Source organism: Phocoena sinus, chromosome 10, assembly GCF_008692025.1.
Source record: "Phocoena sinus isolate mPhoSin1 chromosome 10, mPhoSin1.pri, whole genome shotgun sequence".
NCBI classification, from domain to species: domain Eukaryota; kingdom Metazoa; phylum Chordata; class Mammalia; order Artiodactyla; family Phocoenidae; genus Phocoena; species Phocoena sinus.
In genome coordinates, this window is record NC_045772.1 from 76,486,938 (window position 1) to 76,513,818 (window position 26,881).

At 40.3% G+C, this 26,881-nt stretch overlaps 1 protein-coding gene across 4 annotated transcripts in view; it reads right to left on the reverse strand.

Annotated features, from left to right (window-relative positions):
- BICD1 (BICD cargo adaptor 1) overlaps positions 1-26,881 on the reverse strand; it is a 213,136-nt gene that overhangs the window by 98,384 nt on the left and 87,871 nt on the right. For all 4 annotated transcript variants that reach the window (XM_032646745.1, XM_032646742.1, XM_032646743.1 and 1 more), the window contains exon 2: positions 25,699-25,911. In XM_032646745.1, the coding sequence (XP_032502636.1) occupies positions 25,699-25,911 (213 nt within the window). The remainder of the gene's footprint in view (positions 1-25,698; positions 25,912-26,881) is intronic.

Here is a 26,881-nt window from a genome sequence, read left to right on the forward strand (position 1 = left end):
AAGTAATATGATCGAGAGCAATGTTTTCAACTTGTGGCCTGCGACCTAGCAGTGGTTTGTGAAATCAATTTAGAGGGTTGATTCCGCATTTTGAAAAAAGGAAAGAAAAAGGTAACGTAGGATATAATAGATGATATCAGCATGCACTGCAGAAACAATAAGCACTGTTTCATGGACTCCTGCTTTGGAAATGTATATGCATGTGTATACCTGTACACAAGTGTGTACACCTACATATGCATGCACATGAGTGCTGGGTAGCAATGTAAAATGTATTGTTTATTGTGGGTAATGTCAAAAATGTTTGACAGGTACCACTGCAGTGCATATCCCATTTAGAATGGTGATGCCACTCAGCTCCAAATGGTTCTTGCTATAAGTTAGATTTCAGAGCTTCCCTGGTGGTGCAGTGGTTGAGAGTCCGCCTGCCAATTGAGGGGACACGGGTTCACCTGGTCCGGGAAGATCCCACATGCTGCGGAGCAGCTGGGCTCGTGAGTCATGGCCGCTGAGCCTGCGCGTCCAGAGCCTGTGCTCCGCAACGGGAGAGGCCACAACATTGAGAGGCCCGCATACCACAAAAAAAAAAAAAAAAAAAAGTTAGATTTCAAAGAGAAGCCAGAAATCTGCATCTTTGTGAAATGTCATGATTTTTAAATGGTGGCAACTAGTTCAACAAAACAAAACAGAGGTGCAGCACAAGTATGTGTGTTGAAGACAGGCCATAGACAAACAGTTTGGGTGTTCCATCCTAGAGTAATACTGTTATAAACCTACTCTGCAGAAAGAGATGTTATTGGTCACTCTCTTGTGGTCAAATATTTAATGCCCTTTCCTCTGAGCCTCTCCCTTGTAGAAGATCATACAATGCTCTCACTGACATTAGTCATGAACATATGATTTGCTTGGGCCAATGAAATGTGAGTGGAAGTGAAGTGCTTGCCACCTCTAAGCAGAAGCTTTAACAGCTTGTGTGTGATTCACTGCATTGCCACCTCTCTTTTCTCTCTGCCTGGATGATGAGAATAAGCTATCTGGGGCAAAGCATTGCAGGGAGAGTGAACAGCAAGAACAAAGGCCGTAAGGAAGAAAGCAGCAAGGGAGCCAGTATGGGTGAAGAAGGGTGATATATTACACTTGGGAGGTAGCCAGGTGCCTGATCATGGCCTTGTAGAGCACAGGAGAAAGACTGGATATGTTCTCTAGTTCAGTGCTTTTCATCATTAGGAGATATTTAAGCCAGTGAGTGATATGACACAAACAAGAAATATTTGTAGAATAAGTGGTCATTAAAAGGGTCACATTAGCAATTATGCCTCTATTATTTTAAAAAAGAGATACAGCTTTGGCATGGATAGAGCTTCTTCAAACTCCATCCAGATGACTGGCCCATTGTGGCTGCTATAGACTGAATTGCTTCCCCCAGAAATTCATTCATTGAAGCCCTAATGCCCCATATTTGAAGATGAGGCCTTTGGGAGGTAATCAGAGTTAGATGACGTTGTGAGGATGGGGCTGTGGTCTTGGGATTAGCGCCCTTATAAGAGACACCAGACAGCTGGCTCACTTTCTCCCTGTGGGAGCACAGAGGAAAAGCCATGTGAAGATGCAGCAAGAAGGCAGCCATCTGCAAGCCAGGAACAGGGACCTTACTAGAAACCAAATTGGCTGGCACCTTGATCTTGGACTTTCCAGCCTCCAGAACTGTGAGATTTAAATTTCTATTGTTTAAGCCTCCCTGTCTGTGATATTTCGTTATGGTAGCCTGAGAAGACTAATACAGTGGCCAAGATCTAGTCTAAGGAAGAGGGAATGAGTCTCAATTAAAGCACTAAATGGATCTTAATGCTTTTGCTTTGGTAGGAAAAAAAATGCCTCTCAAGAGCTCAGAGTGAAGAAAAGCAGACAATTAAACAAGGAGAACAAGAAAGGAAATTGCTCTTTAAGCAATGTTATCTACTGGGTCGTTGCTGTTTTTTAATTGCACTAGAGGGAAACTGGGTAATAAAAGGGAATAAGGTTGCAGATGAGTTAAACTTATTAATCAGTTGGCCATAAAATAGGGAGATTATACTGGATTGTCCAGGTGGGCACAGTGTAATCACAAGGGTCTTTAAAAGTGGAAGACAGAGGAAGAGAACCAGAGAGATGGCAGTGTGAGAAGGATTTGGCTTGATGTTGCCAATGTTGAGAATGGAAGAAGGGGGTCATGAACCAAGGAATGTGGGCGGCCTCTAGAAGCTGAAAAGGGAAAGGAAAAAGATTCTCCCCTAGAGCCTCAAGTAAGGAATATACAGCCCTGTTAACATGCTGGTTTTAGCCCAGGGAGATGAATTTCAGACTTCTGAGCTACAGAACTGTAAGATAAAGAATTTTTTAATCCACCAAGTTTGTGGTAATTTGTTACAGCAAACTAATAGAAGTGGTTACTTCTATAGAGTGGGGCTGGAGGTTGAGCAGTGTGAAGAAAGATTTCGTTTGTATGTTATCTCACTTCATTTAAGTATTTTAATATGTATATATAACTTTAAAAATATATAACAACAACAATGAAGGGTTGTGTTTAATTGGCATTTTGAGAACTATAATTCCCTTTGTAGTGGCAATAACTTTAAAGAAAATTTTCTATTATAGCCAGAAATAATGAGGTAAACATAAGAAAGAATCCAAAGAGGGAAAAATTTGTATTGATTCTAACAAACTCAAAAGGACTAGAAACTGAGTTTGCAGTTTCATCCTTACAATTACATAAGGTGGCCTAAACTTGCTGAGAATATGTCTGTATGTAATAAAGATTAAAGTAACAAAATTTTGAAAAGTAGGCAGAATACCTAGTGAAAGGCAAAAACAAGATAACACCTGAGTTTCATTTCTCATCCCTGAGTAGTCAAGAAGTTTGCCATTGTTGCCCTATCGTCTCACTATCTCTTAAAATTAAGTGATAAATATGCACTGCAAGTTGACAGTGTTTTCTAGACAGTCATCTTATTATATCACAATGCAATAGTCATAAAAAACATCTAACCCATGTTGTTGATACTGTTCTAGTTGTTTTATATGCATTGCATTTTATCTTCACAATACCCCACTAAGGTAGGCTCTATTATTGTGCCTATTTCTCTGAGGCACAAAGGAGTTACTTGCCCAAAATCCACACAGTTAGTAAGTGGTGAAACCCAGGTTTGAACAGTAAGGGCGAAAGTGCAGAGTGCACAATACTACCTGTATGCAATATAGTCAGGAAAGTTTGACTCAATGTCTAAACAGAATTTCTTTGTGATTAATGTAGTGTAGGACAAGCTTTGGTTTTAGCAGTCCTTTTAGCATCGAAGATCTAAGGCTGTGGAATTAACACAATGATACGCTTTTTAGTATTTTCATTCAAATAGTTAGGCCTCTCTATCATACAGGCTCTCCGAAAAATCTTGTGTTTCCTATTTCAAGGAGTGGGTCACTCACCAAAATGGTCTGGTATACCAACCTCGACAGCATTTATTATTAAATACCGTTTATATCCTTTTCAAGTCTCTATTGTAGGACCCATGCTTCAGCATTCCTGGGACCCAACCTGGTGCTGCAACAGAATCACTTGCAAATGATTGGTATTATCAAGTCATATAGGAAGATAATTTGTGCATAAAAATGAACAAAATAAAATAATGAAACAACTTCAGTTCAGTGCTGCCAATTAACCAAATAAAATTTAAAATACTAACAAACAAACAAACTCATCTGTAGGCTCCTGAACCCCTTAGTGATCTCTAAGAAAACAGTCCCAAACCCACAGCATTTTAACTTAGACTCCATTTGAATGTTGTCAGGGACACCTAGTATTCCCTCCCTCTCCAGCCATAATGATCTGTATAATCTTCCTCTGTGAAAATCAAACCAGAAACTCTCTTCTCTCTTATTTTAACTCTAGATGAGAGAGGAAGAGGAAAGACACATTCACAGACAAATCAATAACTTACTTTAAAGTAGATTTATATATTGTTAACCACAGTACAGGATCAATTAAACTATTTCAAAGAACACACATATAAGAACACTTCTTTTTTTTTTTGCGGTACGCGGGCCTCTCACTGCTGCGGCCTCTCCCGTTGCGGAGCACAGGCTCTGGACGTGCAGGCCCCGCGGCCATGGCTCACGGGCCCAGCCGCTCTGCGGCATGTGGGATCTTCCCGGACCGGGGCATGAACCCGCGTCCCCTGCATCGGCAGGCAGATTCTCAACCACTGCGCCACCAGGGAAGCCCCATATTTTGTTTTAAAGAGATCCCTGTACACATCAGGCTTCCTGCCAGCCTCACTTTTTCATCCCAGGACACCAGGAAGTTCGCTTGTTCAAATCCTTTTTTTTTGGCCAGCTGTTACTATACTCTACCTTATGCACCTGGGGTTCCTCTCCCTAGAAAATGTTACTAACATACAGGTTCCTCAGATTCCCAGTTCCCCCTTTCCCCTACCCATACCATCCTCTCCCTATTCTAACTTAGAGTTCTTGAAATCAGCACAGTCTTTTTTTTTTTTTCATTTTAAGGTTTGCATCTTTATGCATATCAGGAAAGCAGATCTCACCTGCTCAAGGACTTCACTTTTGCAATTATCCCTCCTACCTCTCTCATTCATCATCAATTTATCCTTCCTTAAGGTTCATCAGTTAACAAACACACATCTCCCATTAAAATAAACCACCACCACAGAAGGAACTAATAACAAAGAAAGCAAAAATAATATTACCCCCATCCCTCTGCTGCCTTTCATGGCAAAATCCTGAACTAAGTTTGTTTACACTTGCTATCTCCATTTCTTCACATTCTCTCTGCAGCCTACTCTAATCAGGCCTTGGTTCCCTCCACTCCAGGGAAATCTCTTGCCAAGGTCATCGGCAACCTCCATCTTGCCAAATCGGTGATCAATTCTTAGCTGCATCTTCCTTGCACAGTTCTTCATTTCCTCCTTTTGGAAACACATTTATCTCTAGGATTCAGTCTCCTTTAATGACTCATTCTTTTCTTCACTGACTTCTGTATATTGGAGTGTCTGAGGTCTGACTCTTGTCAGTCCATAGGTGATCCCATCTGGACCCATGGCTTGACTTGTCATCTATTCACTGATAACTCCTATATTCCCTTCTCTAGCCTCAGCCTCTACCTTGAGCTCCAAACTTACATGTCCAATTATCTTCTTCTTCTCCACTTGTTGTCTTCTCCACTTGGAGATCTAATAGGCATCTCAAACCAAACATGATCAAAACAGAACTCTTTTTTTTTTTTTTTTTTTTTGCGGTACGCAGGCCTCTCACTGTTGTGGCCTCTCCCGTTGCAGAGCACAGGCTCCGGACACGCAGGCTCAGCGGCCATGGCTCACGGGCCCAGCCGCTCTGTGGCATGTGGGATCTTCCTGGACCGGGGCACGAACCCATGTTCCCTGCATCGGCAGGTGGACTCTCAACCACTGCGCCACCAGGGAAGCCCCAAAACAGAACTCTTGATGTCACCCCACCCCAACACATGAACCCAGTCACTCCATGAAGATTTCCCATTTTACAATGTGACAGAATATTATAATTACGTTTACTGTCCATCTGACTCACACGAATATAAGTTTCACAAGACCAAGGATGTTTTCTTGTTTCTTGCTCTATCTCCAGTGCCTACATGAGTACCTGGCAATAAAATGTGTTCAATAAATATTTGATGAATGCAGAATAGTGGGAGGAGGAAAGCAAAAGCAATAAGCACTTGAAAAACTACAAATATGAAATAAAGATGCTTTCTTAATAGTCCTTCCTAATCAGTAGAAAAGTGCATTTTTAAAAAGTGGTTTTGTGGAAATCTGCCATATAATTATAGTGTTATTTCTGAAGGTAGAGATAATAAATTCTTTTCCTCTTTAGAGACTAATCTCTCCCATCCTTCTCCTAGTTATCCTGAGAAGGAAGAGAAATAACTACAAATTAAAAGGCCATTTAAGTGTCCCTAGACTCAAAGGTATTATTTGCCTTATTTACCAGTAGGTAGTTGTTTTTCAATCTGAACATTCCTTCTACTCTAAAATGGAAAAGTCAAGTTAGGCAACAGTTCATAAATTTTCCCTTCTGACTTAAAAATAAAATGAGACCAGTGGGTATTTTTAATATTCCTTTTCCACCCTTGCCACTCAGCTGGCAAAAGTCTTTCCATCTACTAGAGAGAGAAATGGAAGCAATGTTGGCTGCTCTTTGGATGTCCTAATTTTAAGACTAAAGTGATTACCATGTCCATCTCCAGCTCTGGAATTTGGAATTAGACCTCAGAGAATTTAACCAAATCAGGGCTTTGTGATTTTCTTTAAATAATTCTTAAACTTAACAGGTGCCAGGTTAAAGTTAGGCACTTTTTGTCTACTGTAGTTCATGTTTCTTTATTAAAAAATGCCAAGGGACAATTTTTCTTTCCAAGTCTCAATTTTGCTTCAACCCAATGCTCAATCTTTAAAATGTCTGTGGTGCCAAGTTGTGATTTCATTCTTTTTTCTTACACTACTGTTTATTGGGCACTTAACTACTCCAAGAGCTTTGCACTATCTTATTTAATCCTCAAAGTATTCGGCAATATTATGCTCATCTAACAAATTAAGAAACTGAGACAGCAAGAGGTAAATAACTTGCTCAGGGCCATAATTAAAACCCAGGTCTGTCTGACCCAGATCCCATGCTTTAACCATTACACTATACAGCCTCTTTTGCTTTCTTTGCCCCTGCTGATGATTTGGATTATACTATCATTTTTATTCTTTTTTTAATTATTATTATTTATACCTTCTGCTTTAAATGTTTTGAGGCCATTACAATAAAATATGTCTACATAATAAGGCAGTTAAAACAAGAAATTTTAGAAAAAAAAAAAGCAGCAAACATCCTTGAGAAGCATGACTACAAGCACTGACATGATGTAGCTATTGGGACTGAGAAATGAGACTTCTGTGTCAACATGACTTAGCTGTTTGTTCCAGGGAAACTTTGCTCAGGGCAGATAAGACTATAAAAATCAGTAATTCAACTCACTGTTTGCTTTAGGAAAATCAATTGATCTTAGACAACAGACTGCTCACCTGGGCAAATAGCTCCTGTACCAAATAGCAATATCTTGACCAGGCCTCCTCATTTTTTTTTTTTTTTGCGGTACTCGGGCCTCTCACTGTTATGGCCTCTCCCGTTGCGGAGCACAGGCTCCGGACGCGCAGGCTCAGCGGCCGTGGCTCAAGGGCCCAGCCGCTCCCCGGCATGTGGAATCTTCCCGGATCGGGGCACGAACCCGTGTCCCCTGCATCGGCAGGCCAACTCTCAACCACTGCGCCACCAGGGAAGCCCAAGTACTCACTTTAATTGAGCTTTAACCTGAGTGAGCTCTCTGTTTCCCAGACAAGTAAACACAAAAGAGTCACTGAATTCTAGTTATCTGGTTTAAAAAAAAATCATTGGTTTATCAAGAGAAATATATTCCTTCACCATTATTTTTAACCCTATTGTAAAGATAAAGAAACAAGACTTAGAAAGATTATGAGACTTAGACAAGATTCCACTGGAAAGTAAGTGGTGGGGCCTGAATTTGAACTCAACCCTTATCTGATTTCTGAGTCCCTATTTTTAAACATCACATCATACCACTGATAACTGTGTACAGCTTTCTAATACTTTGTATCAAGAGAAGGCTAAAACTTAAGGGAAAATGTGGGAATTGGCAGATTGCCTGTCACTTGGGCTATGACCCTTGAATATATGTCAGCTGAGTGTTTGACAGGAATAGAATAACAAGTAGGCAATTGAAGATAACTCTCTCTGATGACAGCCTCTGATGACTATTCTCTGTTGCAGATTGAAGGGAGATGGAAAGGCTTTGGGTATCAGGCAAGTGGGTGGCAAAGCTGACATTCCATTAAAAATGATGAAAAACCTGTTGTGACGATTTGATTGGATGTAAGGGTCATCTTATTTGCATAAGGGGGAAGGGCAAAGAGAGAGACACAGGGTGAAATGGTCCTTAAGAGTTCTGTCAGACTGAGCATCCATTAGCAGGAAAAAGATTAGATTGGAAAATTCTATGAGTAGATATTACTAGTTCTCTATTTCAAATACAAAAGAATCTTAGTATTGATTTTTGAAATTTCTGGTTGTAAATATCATTTGGTTTCCATATTTCATTTTAGAGAATGTATATGAAAGTGATGATTTTAATTTTGGAACAGTTTATAAAGGAGGATTCTTCTTACCTGGAGACAAGTGAACTAATGAATTTTTAAAGTCACTCCTAGAAAAAAATATTAAATCAGCACAGGAAAAAAAAAGGGGGTGGGGGGCTTCCCTGGTGGCGCAGTGGTTGAGAGTCCACCTGCCGATGGAGGGGACATGGGTTCGTGCCCCAGTCCGGGAAGATCCCACATGCCGCGGAGCGGCTGGGCCCGTGAGCCGTGGCCGCTGAGCCTGCGCGTCCGGAGCCTGTGCTCCGCAACGGGAGAGGCCACAACAGTGAGAGGCCCGCGAACCAGGAAAAAAAAAAAAAAAAAAAAAAAAAGGGGGTGGGGAGCCCGAGCCTGTCTTACAAATTGTTCTATCTATCAAGAATACAGGCATACTGATAATCTAAAAACTGAACCTGACCATTTAAACATGAACTAAAAATGACAGGGCCACCAAAATAATTGAAACATTAAAAATAGAAATAAGACAAAATAGGCCAGAAATAGGACAGACAGGATATAAAAACACAACACAGTGAAGACAGAATAATGTAGGAGTTCTTTTAGAAAAGAAAATACAAGTGTCTTTAAAAAAGGAATCCATTTTTTTTTTTTTTTTTTTGTGGTACGCGGGCCTCTCACTGTTGTAGCCTTTCCCGTTTTGGAGCACAGGCTCCGGACGCGCGGTTCAGCGGCCATGGCTCACAGGCCCAGCTGCTCCACTGTATGTAGGATCTTCCCGGAGCTGGGCACGAACCCGTGTCCCCTGCATTGGCAGGCGGACTCGCAACCACTGTGCCACCAGGGAAGCCCAAAAAAAGGAATCAATTTTAATTAAAGGGAAATTATGGAGAAACCCACTCAGACCAAAAAAAATGCTTTATTTATTCAAAACCTGATAAGAAACCCCTAGGCTACTGAATATTTAGGTTGCAGGAAGCTCATCAAATCCTAGTGCTGACCAATCCAGCTGGGGAAAATAAGATTAAATTTGATTATACTCTTGTATTTTCCTGATATTCAAAGTAAAAATATTGAGACTCATCAGAAATGTAAACCTTTAACCCCAGGACTTATGCCATTTCTATAAGTTTATAAATCATGTCCTATGTCAAATCACAAAAGTATATTATAGGAAATAGTAATAATGTATTAAATATGCCTATTTTTCATTCCTTGAATTGAAAATAACTTTAATAATAATTCATTCTTTTCATTTATTTTGCTCTCTAACATTATAAAAATATTCTGGGTTTTGTTTTTTTTTTTTGAGACTGTAATCTATTGCAATTCTCTTAGTTTAAACTGTTTTGATAAGTTTCAACACGAAGTATAGATAAGAATTTAACATTCTTATTAAAAGAGGAGCCTCATGGCGTAAATGGTGTTGGGGCATTTAGCCATTTAGGGGAACATTTTTATTTTTATTATTTATTAGTTTATTTATTTATTTATTTTTGGCTTCACCATGTGGCATCTTAGTTCCCCAACCAAGGATTGAACCCCTGCCCCCTGCATTGGAAGTGTGGAGTCTTAACCACTGGACCACCAGCGAAGTCCTAGGGGAACATTTTAAATTTAAACTCTCACATTGTTCCACACATGAAACTGAATCTCATATGGACTAAAACATTAAAAGTAAAAATTAAAACATAAAAACTGATATAAATGAACATTACAGTTTTATAGTTTTGAGAAGAATGAAGGGGAGAAGGAGGAAGAAGAAACATCTGCACTTAAAACCACTAAAAGGAATCTCAGAGGAAACAAGCAGTAGATTTAAAAACAGAACTGCCAAAACTTCAATATGTTCAAAGTAAAATAAAATCCAAAGGCAAATAAACTGGGGGAAATACTCATAGCAAATCATTAAAAAAATCAAAACTTTCTTGGAGCACACATAAATAACAGAAAAACTAAAACCTAATAAATGTGCAAAAAATTAAGGTACAGAAATTACCCCTTAATTAATGAATTTATTCAGTTATTATTCCACTAATTAATGAAAGTGGCAAGTTTCTTATTCATTCATTTGTTCTTCTGGGTGTCTAGTATATGCCAAGCTCTATGCTAGGATATAGTGATGAACAAGATAAATCATGTCCCTTCCAATAATGTTCTTATAAATTAATATTGAAATGTCACCATTCAGCTATCAAATAAGCAACCTGAAAGAGCTTAATGCTTGCCAGGGCTCAGTGAAATGGGAATTCTCTTCTATTACTAATGAAAGCATAAATTGCTTTAATCCTCTATAAAAGCAATATAACTATGTGTGTGATCTTAAAACAAACAAACAAAAAAACCTTGTACCATTTGATCCAGTAATTCTACTTCTGGAATGCTATTCTTAAGAAATAACTCTAGGGACTTCCCGGGTGGTGCTGTGGTTAAGAATCTACCTGCCAATACAGGGAACACGGGTTCGAGCCCTGCTCTGGGACGAACCCACATGCTGCAGAGCAACTAAGCCAGTGAGTCACAACTACTGAGCCTGCGTGCCACAACTACTGAAGCCCGCATGCCAAAAATAAATAAAAATTTAAAAAAAGAAATAATCCTAAATACAGTTTTAAAATGTATGCAAACAGCAATGAAATAATGCAATGCAATAATGCAGCCAGCTCTGAGTCGCTGCCTGCTATGTGCCAAGTGCATCACATGTAAGCATTCACAATAGCCGCCAGAGGTAGGTGTTACTTTTATTTCCACTTAATAGATAACAATATTGAGGTCCAGAAAGGATAATCATATGTATAAGTTTATTCAGCTAATTATGTGCATAACCAGTGTTAAACCCTGGCAAATACGGAGATGAATACACTTGCAAAATCTGCACTTAGCTCTAAAAACAAAATCCAAAGCTTCTAACTTCAATTATTTGCAAAGTTTTAAGTAAAAAATTTGTAAGGAATTTTACTGAATACAATTTTTCTTTTGTGCATCTGCTTTATCCAGCATGAAATGATATATTACTAGCCTTCAATAGCATTCTCTGGCAATCCTGTTTTTTAAAAAAGATTAGGATGCTCAGGTCCTATTTGCCCAAGAATAAGGGCAAATATAACTGTTTTTATTATTTTTATTTTTTTAAAGAAGGTTTATTTGTTTGTTTATTTACTTATTTATTATTTCTGGCCACGTTGGGTCTTCATTGCTGCACGTGGGCTTTCTCTAGTTGCAGCGAGAGGGGGCTACTCTTCGTTGCGGTGCCCGGGCTTCTCACTGTGGTGGCTTCTCCTGTTGTGGAGCACAGGCTCTAGGCGCACAGGCTTCAGTAGTTCCAGCACGGGAGCCCTAGAAGACGTGGGCTTCAGTAGTTGCAGTGCGTGGGCTCAACAGTTGTAGTGCACAGGCTCTAGGGTGCGTGGGTTTCAGTAGTTGTGGCACGTGGGCTCAGTAGTTGTGGCTTGCGGGCTCTAGAGCGCAGGCTCAGTAGTTGTGGCGCACGGGCTTAGTTGCTCTGCAGCATGTGGGATCTTCCTGGACCAGGGCTTGAACCCGTGTTCCCTGCATTGGCAGGCAGATTCTTAACAACTGCGCCACCAGGGAAGTCCCTACAACTGTTTTTAAGCCCATGATTCAGTAGAATGTGTCAGGGAAAGTCCAAAAGCAGTTGGAGCAGAGCACTAAGAATCCAGTTGGACTTCATAAGGATTGTTGTTGATTTCAAGCTTTATTATTATATTAAATATATTATTCAACTTCCACGATAACCTCTACTCATTTCAAATGGGAGTACAACTCATGGACTGTTAACAGAGAACTGATCAATTTCAAGGCCATCTAAGATAGCAATTACAATAAACAAAGAAGACCCTGGCATCGAGTCTTTAATTAATAATACTTAGGCTGGAGAGCCAAGTGGTATCCACTGAATGTTTCTCAGAGGGCTCTAATCGGCTGTGTATTTAGAGGATGTCAGGTAGGTGTTTCCTGTTTTAATTCAGGCAGCTGTGCTCAGAGAAGCAGCCCAGGGGGAGAGATGTGCCTTCTAGTACTAGAATTAATTATATATTCATTTTATTCCTCTGAACAGTCTAACAGAGGCAGACGTTGCTTACACATGCTGGTATTTCCAGCAGTGTTTGGCACAGAGTGGTGCTCAATAGAATGGTCATTCCTGAAGGAGAAATTTTACAGCAAATTAAAATACAGCACAGATTTTTCATTTCTCTTTGCCACAGAGTCTGAAAAATTGCAGTTACATATGACTATCTGCACGTACACATGAAAAGCTTTTGCCAACTCAATAGTATTTCTCTCAGTCTGAAGCTTAATGGTGGATTTGCCCATTACAATAAGAGTTAGGTAATAACACTGTCTGACCTTGGAGTGACTCATGCCCTTCTCTGCTGACTGGCTCCATCAGAAAGGGTGATGCAAAATAAATGGATGGGTTAGTACATCGTAATAAGATGGGCATCACCAACTCTAGGGCTTCTGAATCTTACTAATTTTAAACATATACTCTGTTCTAATGGCAAGGGCCCCGAGTAGATTGGGATATAATAAAAAATTGATTCCTAGCAAAAGTTACATATTTATTATCTTTTATTCTTCTTTCTTTTTTTTTTTTCCTTAATGGTGTAGAATATGCATTTCCAGTAGGGGGTGGTATCACCCCTGCGATAAGCCTCCAAAAATATTTAGGTCCTAATCCCTAGAGCCTGTGAATGTGGTAGCTTATATGGTAACAGAGACTTTGCAGATGTGATTAAGTTATGATTTCTGAGTTGGAGAGATCATCCTGGATTATCTGGGTAGACCCTAAGTGTAATCACAGTGTCCTTATCAGAGGGAAGCAGAGGATGATTTGACACAAAAGAAGAAGGCAATATGACACTGAAACAAGATGCTAGGCTCTGCAGGCTTTGAAACGTAGAGAAAGGGGCCATGAGCCAATGAATGCATGAAGTGCAGTCCTAGAAGCTAGAAGAGGAAAAGGACATACTTCCAGCACTTCCAGAGGAAGAAGACCCTGCCAACACCTTAGCCCAGTAAACTGCAGACTTCTGGCCTCCAGAACTATAAAACAATAAGTCTGTGTTTTAAGCCACCAAATCTGAAGTATTTTGTTACAGCAGCCCCCAAGGGGGTAAAAATTAATCCCTGGGGAAGCAAAAAAAAAAAAAAAATCTTATATATTACAATGGTTTGTGATCCTCCCAAGCTCAACACTACCCTACAAAATCTTATTCCTCAGTATTTTGTTTTGTGGCAATTAGGGAAAAAATGTCTGAACCACCCTCTAAGGAGTTAAAAAGAAAAAAAGCTTGTAAAACAACATCTCATTGGCAAGCACTGCCAATGAAAGATTGATTCAAATAATGTTGCAAGATTTTTATTACTCTCAAGGGCCAGTTTCATTATCATTAGCAGTTGGGACAAGATAGATATTGTTATCCTTTCAGCTTCTTTTATACTTTTCATTCTAACAACTGAATTTACCATCCAGAAAACACTTGCTGGCCACTTCTCTGTACAAGTAGCCAAATCTCTACCTCATTTTTAGACAGATACTCTCTCCCGTATGCCACAACAAGACACAGGAATAATTTGGCCCATAAATAGTGTCAATCTATTAATGTGCATATTTGAAATTATGTGCCAAAGCCCATTAGGAAATACATTTTAATATTGTAGATTTATTTTTTATTTATTTTTTTGCGGTACGCGGGCCTCTCACTGCTGTGGCCTCTCCCGTTGCGGAGCACAGGCTCCAGATGCGCAGGCTCAGCGGCCATGGCTCACGGGCCCAGCCGCTCCGCGGCATGTGGGATCTTCCCGGACCGGGGCACGAACCTGCGTCCCCTGCATCGGCAGGCGGACTCTCAACCACTGCGCCACCAGGGAAGCCCTTAATATTCTAGATTTAAAAAAATGTAATGCAGACAGTAAGGTTTATGAATATTGTGAGAGCCTCAGAAGAGACTGTATAATTCTGCTTTTTGAAAAATTGTTTTAGTGAAACCAAAACTCTATCAGAAAACTATTTCTAATTTACTGTTTTTTTTTAAAAATTTTATTTATTTATTTTTGGCTGTGTTGGGTCTTCGTTTTTGTGCAAGGGCTTTCTCTAGTTGCAGCAAGCGGGGGCCACTCTTCATCGCGGCGTGCGGGCCTCTCACTATCGCGGCCTCTCTTGTTGCGGAGCACAGGCTCCAGACGCGCAGGCTCAGTAGTTGTGGCTCACGGGCCTAGTTGCTCCGCGGCATGTGGGATCCTCCCAGACCAGGGCTCGAACCCGTGTCCCCTACATTGGCAGGCAGATTCTCAACCACTGCGCCACCAGGGAAGCCATAATTTACTTTTAATATCAGTGAACAAGTGATGATGAGAAAGCTATTTAAGTAGGTAACCAATGGACAGCCTTTCTTATGGGATGCATTCTACTTTAATTCAAATTGAAAGTTAAAGTTTGGGTATATTAATGCATCTAGTATGATTCAGTCTATAGTATTTTTTTTAAATATCTTTGTTGATTAAGCATTAAAAAGTATAATTCAAGATACATATCAAAATTCATTATATCGCTAAGCTCACTCATTAGTTTGCTCTTTCTACCTTGTTCAAGTATAAGTTTCCTATAACCTTCAAGAAATTAAGTTCTGAGTAGATTCAGGTATCGTTGATTGTTAGATTAAGCTATAAATTCCCTTAGGAGAATTAAATACCTGAACAGAATCTTAATCAGGCTAGATCTGCCAACCAGGATGTTCTCTGGAAAGAGGTCAAGATGTAAAAAAAGATTAAAATTGTCCACTAAGCATTCTAGCAGAAATGCTGATTGTGCATTACTCTTCCTTCCACCCAGTCCGCACAGGGAGCAAAATCTGAGCTTCGGGTAGGAGAAAAAGTTTGAAACTGAATCAAGCTATTTTTAGTCCAAGAATCAATGTGTATAAAATGGATTGTGCACAGATCTTTATTTTTATGTTCCAAGAGGTAGAAAGCTGGTGTTTGACCCTAATTCACAAGATAGGAAAGAGAAGGGAGGAAGGGGAGGTAGGAGGAGGAAAGAAGGAAGGGCAGGAGTAAGGGAGAGAGGAAAGGAAAAAAATCCGTATGTATTATATATATTCCATATATATAAAATCCATATGTATAATCCATATATATATGATATATGCACCAAGTATATACCACACATTTTAAAAAGTAGGCTGCCTTTTGCTGCTTATTATTTTAAAATGATGAATAACTGATAAAAATTACCTTTAATAAAAAAAGTAAAGAAACTACACATGAATACTTTAAAAACAGATTTTTATTTTTTAACCTATGTCAGCTCCAGAACTGCCATTTCTGCATCCTGCCCCAAGCAAAGCTCTCTCACCATTTCTAACTTTAGCTTCAACTTCCCTGCAGTTTCCCATTTAATTCTCCATTTGGCACTAGTTTAGTGACTGGCTATTACACAGGAAGTTGATGCAACTGTCATATCAGGCCAGAAGTTTATGCCCCTTCTCATTGTCTAAGGCAGAGAGTCACAAATGAAAATGGTACTATTTTGAAGCTGTGTCCAAATGCTGTCCAACATCTGGATGTTGGAAACATTTACATATGCTTTCATTTTTGAAGTTTTCCCCAAAATGTTTGGGATTATGGAGATGCAGGTCCTTATTGCCTGCCCAAAATAAGCTCAGAAAGGCTAAAGATATTTTTGACTAAGATCAACTGACGTTTTGAGAGCTATTCAAAAGCTGTTGTATTATTTCTCATTGACAAATACAACCACCCAACTTTCCAAATCATAGGAAAAAAAGTACTTCCAACCCTTAAAAAGAGAAATTAAATGTATACACTCCTTACAAGGCATGCATTTTAATCAATATTCACTGACTCTATGAGCATATGGGATTATAGCAGGCATGGTGATTTTACAGATTTGTATAATGTACTCCTCGATTAATGGAAAGCTGATTCTCCCTTGGGGACACTTTCCCCTGCAACTCTCTCAAGTACAGGCCTGGAGGTGAGATGGGTGCCCGTCTTGCTCTGCTTGGCTGCTTTCAGAGCATTCGCCCTCTTCTTCCTCCACCCTTAAAATTCCTCTGCTTTAAATCTCATGTCATCATGAGATTTTTTTTTTTTTGCGGTACGCGGGCCTCTCACTGTTGTGGCCTCTCCCGTTGCGGAGCACAAGCTCCGGATGCGCAGGCTCAGTGGCCATGGCTCACGGGCCCAGCCGCTCCGCGGCATGTGGGATCTTCCCGGACCGGGGCACGAACCCGTGTCCCCTGCATCGGCAGGCGGACTCTCAACCACTGCGCCACCAGGGAATACCGAGATTTTTTGTTTTTACTTAGTAAACGTACATTAAAACAAAACAAATTAACAGTAACTTCCTACAGGGACAAGGTAGCAGCAGGGTAGGCATAGACACTGCATACTACCCACTACTCAGCACTGTTACTGTCACTTAGTAAACTCTAACTCATTCCCCTTTATTTCTCTAAGACTTCAGCTCCTGGTTCACTGCCAATGTCTCCAGAACTCCTGGTCTCAATTTCTGGCATTCTTAATATGCACAAAGGTGACCTCAATTCCTGGAATTCCTCTTGAGGGACCTTCACCTGCTTCAGCCGCTCATTCCTAGGATCATACCTTAGTGACTCACTCTTCTAAGTGATTATCTCACCACTTCTCTCTCCTCAAATCCCCAACACCTCCCCCATCTTCCCTGTCAGCTGCTGGCCTTGCTTCCTTCAGTGAGAAAACTGAAGCAACCTGAAGAGGACTTGCAAAGACTGTCCGCATTCACATCTGCCAGCGTACCACATCTGCATCCACAAACTCTACTTTTCCTGGGTATCTACCGTAGAGAAATGAACACTTACGTTCACATAAAAATATAAATGTACATGAATGTATATAGCAGCTCTATTTGTTTTTTTTTTTTTTTTTTTTTTGCGGTACGCGGGCCTCTCACTGTTGTGGCCTCTCCCGCTGCAGAGCACAGCCTCCGGACGCACAGGCTCAGTGGCCATGGCTCATGAGCCCAGCCGCTCCGCGGCATGTGGGATCCTCCCGGGCCAGGGCACGAACCCGTGTCCCCTGCATCGGCAGGCCGACTCTCAACCACTGCGCCACCAGGGAAGCCCTAGCAGCTCTATTTGTAATTGCCAAAATCTGAAAATAACCCAAATGTTCTTCAATAGGTGAATTGATTAAAAAAAAAAACAAAACTGTAGTATATCCATACAGTGGTATTTGACAATAAAAAGGAAGAAACGACGTGCAACAACTGAGATGAATCTCAGAGGCATTATGCTGAGGGAAAGGACCCACTCTCAAAGGTTAAATACTGTATGGTTCCATTTACACTACATTCCTGAAAAGATGCAACTATAGTGATAGAAACCAGATGACTGATTATCAGAGACTGGGGTGGGGAAGGCTATCAAAGGAGTAGCACAGCACAGGGGGAGGTTTTGGGGATGATGCAATTTCTGCATCATAATTGTGGTTACATGAATCTCTATTTGTTAAAATTCACAGAACTATACGCACATACATTAAAAAAATTCTATGAGCCTGTAATTTTAAACTAATCCTACAAACAAACCCATTAATGTAAATTATTTTTCCCAAAGGCACAATCAAATCACAATTATTCAAAGGTGAATTGTTTGTATATTGCTAAACTGCTTTCAAATTCCTTTATGATGTTAATAGGGATGTTTGTTTACTGCAGCTCAGCGAGTGTTAGAAAGAACTTTTTGACAAAAAAGCTCTCTCCAGTGGAATCAATAAACAAATAAGCAGGCACTAACACGGTTAAGAGCAGGGACTCTGGAGTCAGATTGCCTGGTTTAGGACACCAGCCTGACTGCTTGCTGGACAAGTTGTCAGCCTCTCTGCCTCACCTGTAAAGGGGGGATAGAAACAGTACATGCCTCATAAGTTTAAGAGAATTAGATGAGATAATCAATGTAAGATGCTGAGTACTGTGCTTGGCACATGATAAGCTCTCATAAATGTTAGCTATGATGTTATTGTTAGTTATTTAAACCAAGTAAAAGAGTGATAATTCTTCACTGTTTGACACTTTGCATCACTCCAGGGAGGTGTGAGGTCCATTCCCAACAAGTAGAAACTGGGACGTGCCAGGGAAATAACTTTGCAGCTATAGCCAAGCCATGCCTTTACAGAACAGGAAAATCATCACTCAGCTGGAAGTGTCAATTTCATTCAGCTATGTGTAAACACAGCTCTCAATGACCAATCATTCAACCAGAAACCTCAGAGAATATAAGAAAAGCTTTTTTATTATTGGATGACTTAATTAAATAGTTTAACCTCTCCCCATCAGTAAGCACATTCGATGTTGTACTGAGAAATAACGCAGTGACCCTTTTGAGAACCAGCCAGGTACGAAAGGCTATTTACACTGATAGTAAGAACACCCAGACAGCTCTCCTCTTTCAGCCTACTGGCTTTTAAACATGTGTTGTTTCTTCTTTTGGTGTCAGAGTGTCAGCCATTACTTCTTTTTTTAAAAAAATTAATTAATTAAGTTTTGGCTGTGTTGGGTCTTCATTTCTGCGCGTGGGCTTTCTCCAGTTGCGGCGAGCGGGGGCCACTCTTCATCGCGGTGCACGGGCCTCTCACTGTCGCGGCCTCGCTTGTTGCGGAGCACGGGCTCCAGATGCGCAGGCTCAGTAGTTGTGGCTCACGGGCCCAGCCGCTCCGCGGCATGTGGCATCTTCCCAGACCAGGGCTCGAACCCGTGTCCCCTGCATTGGCAGGCAGATTCCCAACCACTGCGCCACCAGGGAAGCCCCAGTCATTACTTCTTGCTACTGTCAGAAGGTGCTGGGGCCTTCTGACAGTAGACCCCAATACATCTTTCTAAATTTATTGTTTTTGTCTTGCTGTGTAAGAATAAGTCCGATTACAAACTTTGAAACAATAAATAACACTAACATAGTCCTCTACTTCTTGTAAAGCACTTTCATGAAAAATATTTTCTCCTCATAAAAATCATGAGGAGTAGGAGAGGCGTTATTATAATGTTTATATGGAAAATGAGAAGTTTAATCACAGAACTAGTAAAATGGTCAAGTTAGGACCTGAACTCAGATATCCTGATTTCTAATTCCACACTATTACCAAACCACCTATTTATTCAGTAGAAGCAATTTGATTTTTAAAGAGTGGCTGAAGGACTCTCCTTAAATAAAGTGACTCTGTGCTGGTGGCTGAGGTCCATGGCATCTAATCTGACTGTTTAGATGTTTTTTGCTTAGTCACAGCAGGTACCACCTATCTGTAGTTTTAACGAGAGACTAAGATGAGTGTAATTTACTGTACGAAATGTTATATGTTGTCTTAGTCCATTTGAGCTGCTATAACAATAACACCGTAGGCTGGACGGCTTAAACAGACATTTATTTCTCATAGCTCTGGAGACTAAGAAGTCTAAGATCGAGGCACCGGCAGATTCAGTGTCAGGTGAAAGCCCGCTTCCTGGTTCATAGATGGCCAACTTCTTGCTGTGTCTTCACATAGTGGAAGGGGTAAGGGAGCTTTCTGCGGTGTCTTTTATAGGGTCTCATTCATGAGGGCTCCACTCTCATGACCTATTCACCCCCAAAGGCCCCACCTCCAAACACCATCACTTTGGGGATTAGGTTTCAACATATGAATGCTGAGGGACACAAACATTCAATCTATAGTATATGTTGTCTAAAACACAGCTCACTAACTCCACAGATACTAAAGAGTAGAAGGAAATAGTTTCTGAACACATTTAGTTGTTTTAACATTGAAAACAACCACTCCTTGTTGACTTTTTGTTCACTGATGCTTCCAAGCACCCAAGCATCTGGCTCATAGCAAGCACTGAACAGACCTCTGTTGAATGAATGAATGAATGAATGTATGACTGCAAAGTGGAAAATCCAAAAAGATGAAAACACTAAGATGAGAAACTCAAACCCTTCATCCAACAGTTCACGTTTTCAAAAATTTCCAATGGGGTAAAGACAGTCAATAGTCTGTTTTTAAAAAGCAGACATTTTTAAGAGACACTGGATCTCAGTCTAAGAAGGTAATAAACAGGATGCTGAGGCATCCTGAAACCATGTCACATGAGGAAGTGCTAATTGATCTAGATATGTTTAATCTGAAAAAGAGAAGACAAGATAGTTCTTTCCAAATATTTGAAGCTGTTGGGCATGGGCTAAAATTGTCAAGTGGAATAGAAAACCCAAAAAATGTATTCTCTGTAGATCCAGAGGCTAGGAATATGGCCAGTTGGTGAAAATTACAGGGAGTCAATTTTCACTGAACAAAAAAGGGCAGTTTAACAATTAGAGCTGCCAAGTAACAGGATGGGCAGCCTTGGGAGGGATCTGGAAGACAAGGAATGAACAGTAATTTAACATCTCCTTTGTGCACGGCATTTGACATAGGACCCGTACATTAGTATTACCATCTCCATGTCGGAAGTGAGGAAAGTGACACTTACAGAACAAATGTAACTTGTCCAATATCACACAGTTGGTAAGTGGCACAGGTGGAATTCAAACTAGAGGTAGCTAACTCCTAAAGTATGTTATTTCTGTTCAGTTCAACTCAACAAACATTCTTTTTTTAATGTCTGCTTTTGACCAGGCACTGTGCTGAGTCCTGGGGATACCAAGATAAATGACAAACAAAAGACAGTCCCTTCCTTGGAAGGACTCATAGTTTACCATCTCCACAGTGATGGAAGTGTCTGGGTAAAGGCTACATGGCCATTCCAGGTTACTGGAGAAAGAATTATTGATCTGGGAGTAGGCTTTACCAAATAATCACTAGGTGCCTTCATGGACTAAAAGTTTATAGATGTGGCTATAATCGATTCCTGAAAATTGAGCTGGTGTATTATAAAGTTTGATTGTATATTCCAATGAGGGAAAAAAAATGGAGCTTCAAATGTGATAAAGATCATATGGATTAAGCAGCTTTTGAAATATAAAATGGCCATATCTTAATAAAATGTTACCAACTAGTTAGAAATTTAGATATTGTACTAAAGCTTCATGTATTGTGCCAGAAATTTCATTAACTTGAGGAAAGATTCAGAAGAGGGAGCCATGTGCTCTTGGTAGCTACAGTGACATGGCTGTACAGTGAAATTTCAGGATATCTTCTAGTATTTTAGACCTATAGGTTGAGATAAAAAAATGAAATTCAAACTTGTTTACTCAATATTTGCTTAGGCACTACAGTAATCGATCTGCTCTCATTTAGCTTTCACCAAATTGATGCTGGTCAAGGTCACCCAAGGATTCCCCCCTTCCCATCCTGTGCCTGTTACTAGACCTGTAGGATTAACACCTACTTGTTTAAGATTAACTCCGATTTGGTTCTTTGATTGGGTAACATTTTTTCTTTATACTCCCTGTACTTAAAAATCTTATTTAAAGCAGTTTACCATTAGGAACACATATACAATAAGGCTGATGAAAATGTTTAAAAATGAGAATTATATGAAAAATCTAAGTTAGGTTTTATAGTGACACATAGTGCTGGAGGTTTTTAACAACCAAAGCAATAATGAAAACATACTATAGGGCTTCCCTGGTGGCGCAGTGGTTGAGAGTCCGCCTGCCAATGCAGGGAACACGGGTTCGTGCCCCGGTCCGGGAAGATTCCACATGCCGCGGAGTGTCTGGGCCCGTGAGCCATGGCCGCTGAGCCTGCGCGTCCGGAGCCTGTGCTCCGCAACGGGAGAGGCCACAACAGTGAGAGGCCTGCGTACCACAAAAAAAAAAAAACAAAAAAAAAAACCCCATACTATAATTCCTACCACCTGATTCATAGCTCAACGGAAAGAATTTTCAAGGCAATAGATTCAAAGGGTATTTACCTAATGTTTCTTTAACCTAAGAATATGGATCTACATAATAAATGATAATTTCAACAATAGCTCTATGGCAGATGCAGAAAGTTATTAATGATAACAGTTTGCATTTATTGTGTATTTACTATATACTAAACTAATCTTTGACAAATACCGTGAGTATAATTCTAAAACTTTTAGCAGTGCTGAGACTAGAATATTGATTTTCTAATTCAGAAATGTTTCCATTTTTTCCACTATACTGTCCTATACATACCATATATGGAAAAGAAGTTGGCTGTGGAATTAAATACACACACACGCGTGCGCAAATATGAGTGTAAAGCTTCCATAACACACACAGCACATATACACACACGGGCACCTTTGCCAGTACCAATGATCCTACTGAAATTAGAGATTAGTCCTTTTAGTAAATAAAAATAATTCCACTAATTAAATTATTAAATTCACACAGGGACTTCCCTGGCAGTCCAGTGGTTAAGACTCCGCACTTCCAATGCAGGGGGCACGGGTCGATTCCTGGACAGGGGAACTAAGATCCCATATGCCGTGGGGCGCGGCCAAAAAGAAAAAAAAAATTCACACAGCATCTGTCAAGTTGATGATTTACTATGCTTTTTATTGGTTATCCTTGTCTATTTCTCATGGTCCATCAGGTCATGATTTTTCTGTTTCATCATCTCTCTTCCAGTCACTATGCACCAATCAATACCCAGAATACAAAATGACAAACAAAACTAAGCCTACAATAAAAACAAATCTGGGATTTGAATTTAATACCAGCCATCAAAAGTCTGTATCAACATACCAAGAAATAGAATTTATTCCTTTTCTCCTTTTACAAATGTCCTCAGCCCTACATGCTAATAATAATTTTATTAGCTACATTAAAACAATGTCTGCATGAAAAACAGCAGGGCTCTGGGATGTAATAATACCACTCACTAGCTTTCAGCCCATCAGAAAGAATACTAACAGATAAATTGTTGGCACACTTAGAAGACCAGGAAACTGACCACCTGTTTGTTTTTTTTTCTTTTAGTTATTGACAAATCCAAATGACTAAACTGCCTTGAGCTGTTTTAGGTTAAAAAAATACATAAATTTGGACGTAACAAGTTATTCTCTTAAGGCAAATCAACTACTGAAAACGCATAGAAATCAAAGGATTATAACCAAGTGATCATTCAGCAATTCCCCAAATTGTGAGCCTGATGATACCCCCATGCCCAGCTTTAAGCCAGGCAAAGAAGTTTAAATTAGTGGTTCTTAAAGTGTGGTCTCTACCTGCTGTGAACTTGTTAGAAATGCAAATTCTTGGGTTCCACCTAGTACGCTGAATCAGAATTTTAGGGGGTGGAGCCCAAGACTAGTGTTTTGATGAGTTCTCTAGGTGATTCTTGTGCTCACTAAAATTTGAGAACTGATCTGAATGAAGGGCTTCTCAGCATTTTGTTTCCTTTGCGGCCTCAGTTTATTCCTAACTTGCATCCTCATTCTTAATAATCAACTCCTGCCGCTTATCATAAATCTACTCATTGGAAACTGCACTCAAGCACAGCATATGTAAGTGAGGATGTTCCATCAATCTCCACTGTCTTGCCCCAAGAGGAAAACATCTGTGGTACCCTTTCCTCAACCTTTGCTGTTCTTTCCTCAGCTGCAACTGCCGCGCACAGTGGGGCTGTGTAGCTTTCAGAGGATCCATCAAGACTGCTTGACTCATTGATTGCACAAACCACCTGCATGTGGGTGCCCATGGCCCTCAGGTTGCCCATATCACAGCCTCTCTGCCAACTTGCCACGTGAACCTGCTGCCCATGGCTGCTGAGGATTCTGCCTGTGGATGTTCTGGGCTTTGCTTAATCCAAGAAGGTGGCCTATGGCACTATATGACCTTGAGTCCACTTGGAGGAGGAGGTCTGGTACTCCAAAGGATAAGCAAGTGATGGTGAAGACCCAGCACATACAGATGCATCAAATGAAGAACTGGAGATGGGCTCTGTTTTTTAACAATCATTTGCAGTGGAGGGAAATGAGGCAGGGCATCCTGAAAACTCTCATGTTCTTTTTGGTACCCAACACTAAATTCCCCTTGGTTGGCTCCTTTCTTTGTCTCCAGAGTCATATTTCTATATCTGGGGCATGTGCAAAGACAATGAACTAAGTAAAGCAGAAAACTTACTGTCAATATTCACTGAATTCATGGTAATATGGACACAGGCAAATGTAAATTATTGATTAAATTCCAGTAAATTTTGGACAACTTATATGTTATAATAATGAAACTTTATTTCTAATATGTCACTAATGTCAAGAGAAAGGTATCAGTGGATTACTTTGGTTATATTTCACAATATCAAACAATTTTTTCATCGGACCTTTTTCTATTATCAAAATGCTCAGTTAGGGACTTCCCTGGTGGCACAATGGTTAAGAGTCCATCTGCCAATGCAGGGGACATAGGTTCGATCTCTGGTCTGGGAAGATCCCACATGCCGCGGAGCAACTAAGCCCATGCGCCACAACTAATAAGCCTGCGCTCTAGAGCCCGCAAGCCACAACTACTGAGCCCATGAGCCACAATTACCGAAGCCCGCGTGCCTAGAGGCCATGCTCCGCAACAAGAGAAGCCACCGCAATGAGAAGCCCGCGCACCACAACGAAGAGTAGCCCCCGCTCGTTGCAACTAGAGAAAGCCCACGTGCAGCAACAAGACCCAACGCAGCCAAAAATAAATTTTTTAAAAACCGCTCAGTTAATGAGCCCACTTGGTAGTGGACCCGGTATTTGTTTGTCAACCTCCACTGCACTGGTGTAGGAATCAGAGTAAATCTGCACCTCTTCTATAGCTTTCTTAATAAAAAAATGGAGTGAATGACTTAATATGAAGTTTTCAAAAATGCTCTTAAAAGGGTTTGGTGGATGAAGCTGCTTTTGGCTATTTCTGTCCCCAACATTACCTCCTTCCTCCAGCACAGAATGACTCTGCCACTCTGAAACCATCTGGCATATGACGCTGCTACGTGAAAAGCTGAAGGGAAAGAGTGAGTCCAGGGAGGGCCCGGGGACTGAAGAAGGCTCCTAACCTGATTCATACCAGCTATAATTTGCTGCTTGTCTACAGCCAGAAGAAGAGTTTATGGTTCTGCATCACCAGACTCTAAGACCCCTCAGAACACTCCCCCAGGATCTCTCTCCCCAGTGAGGAAAGTCCTGTGCTAACACCACATTCATTTTGAATTAGTGCTGACACCGAGCATAACAGCCAACCGTTCCTCTCCACATTGTATTGAAACAGGTAAAGGGGAGGAAGTGACCTTAGGGTCACTGTATTTTTTAAACACCTCTGCAGAAATAGCAAGGCCAATTGCTAAGTACTCAATAAATAGACTTTAATTCTTAACGAACAATAAGAGAGAGAAAAGCTCATCTCAGAACAAGCTGTCATTTCACTAAAAAAGCAGAAAAATTGCTAGCATTGGCATCAAGTGCTTCTTGTTTAATACACCTCCTCTGATTAGAGAAAAAGTTTTATTCCTCTCTCCTAGGAAGAATTTCATCTTACTTCTCTCTCCCACAGCTCTCTCAAAGGGAATATGTTTGTTGTTTGTTTACCTCCTTCAGATCCTGCACGACGGCTGTGAGCCTCTCATTTTCTGCCTGCACGTTGGCCACCACAGCCCGGCTCTGTTTCAGTTCGTTCTGCATCTCCAAGATCTTCCCCAGATAGTAAGCTTCCTTTGACGCTGACTCCTGCAGAAGTGTTTCCTCCCGAGTCTCTCCATCCTCAGCAACCTTACGGTGGATGGAGAAGGACTGCCCAAATGCCTGCAGAGGATTTGGAAAGAAAAAGAGCACACAGTGAAATGCACCACTGCACTATTCAACAGACTTGGGAACATGATTTGTTTTACTTTGTGTAAAAGAAAAGGTATTCTGCAAGACTTCCAGGAGCAAAAAATACATAGTTCATCTAACAGGCTAGCAGCTCTCATGGACACTTGAAATAATTCAAATTCAATTAAGGAGAAAGAAAAATTTTAAGTATTTTGCTTATATATATATATATATATATATAACAGGTTAAAACTTGAAAAACATTGCTGCTTGTTTTATGTTACCATTTTTTAGACAAATCTTTTTAAGGAATAGACAGTTTAGTGCTAATGAGACCTTCAAAATTCATATTCTCATTTTCATTCCAGAAAAAATTCCAAAAGAAATTTTCAAGAAAGAAAATAGTTTCATTAGCTTTCTAATACATTAGTGGTAAGAATATACCAATTATGAACAATGCCCTTAAGAGAGAAAAATCACCAAACAGCTTTCAAACTGCCTGGTACCACAGAAAGACATTCAAATGCAATCAATGTATAAGAAAACATTTCTGTGGAAAAAGAAATACGGAAAAATAAGCCAGAAAGTAATGAAATTGGTAAGCTACGGGGGGGTGAGTGGGAATGGGGTAGAAAGAATGAGGGAATGAAACACTATACAAGGGATCACATTTCATAGGAGTCACACTTTTCTAAGAATGCCTTTTCATATCGCTCTGACTCTTAAAACTACAGTAAGGTTTCACATACCTCCCAAATAAATAATAATGAAAATCAGCCTCTGTGTGTCCAGGTACCCAAATGGAACACAAATAGTAACAAATGAACCCAGCTGTACTGCAAATGAAGAACAGGACCACACTGAAAGGTTGAGAAGAAAAGATCTAAACTGATTGGGGAAATCAGTATTTTTGCTATACACAGTAAAGCTAAAAACAAAAAGAACTGTACCCAAACACTAT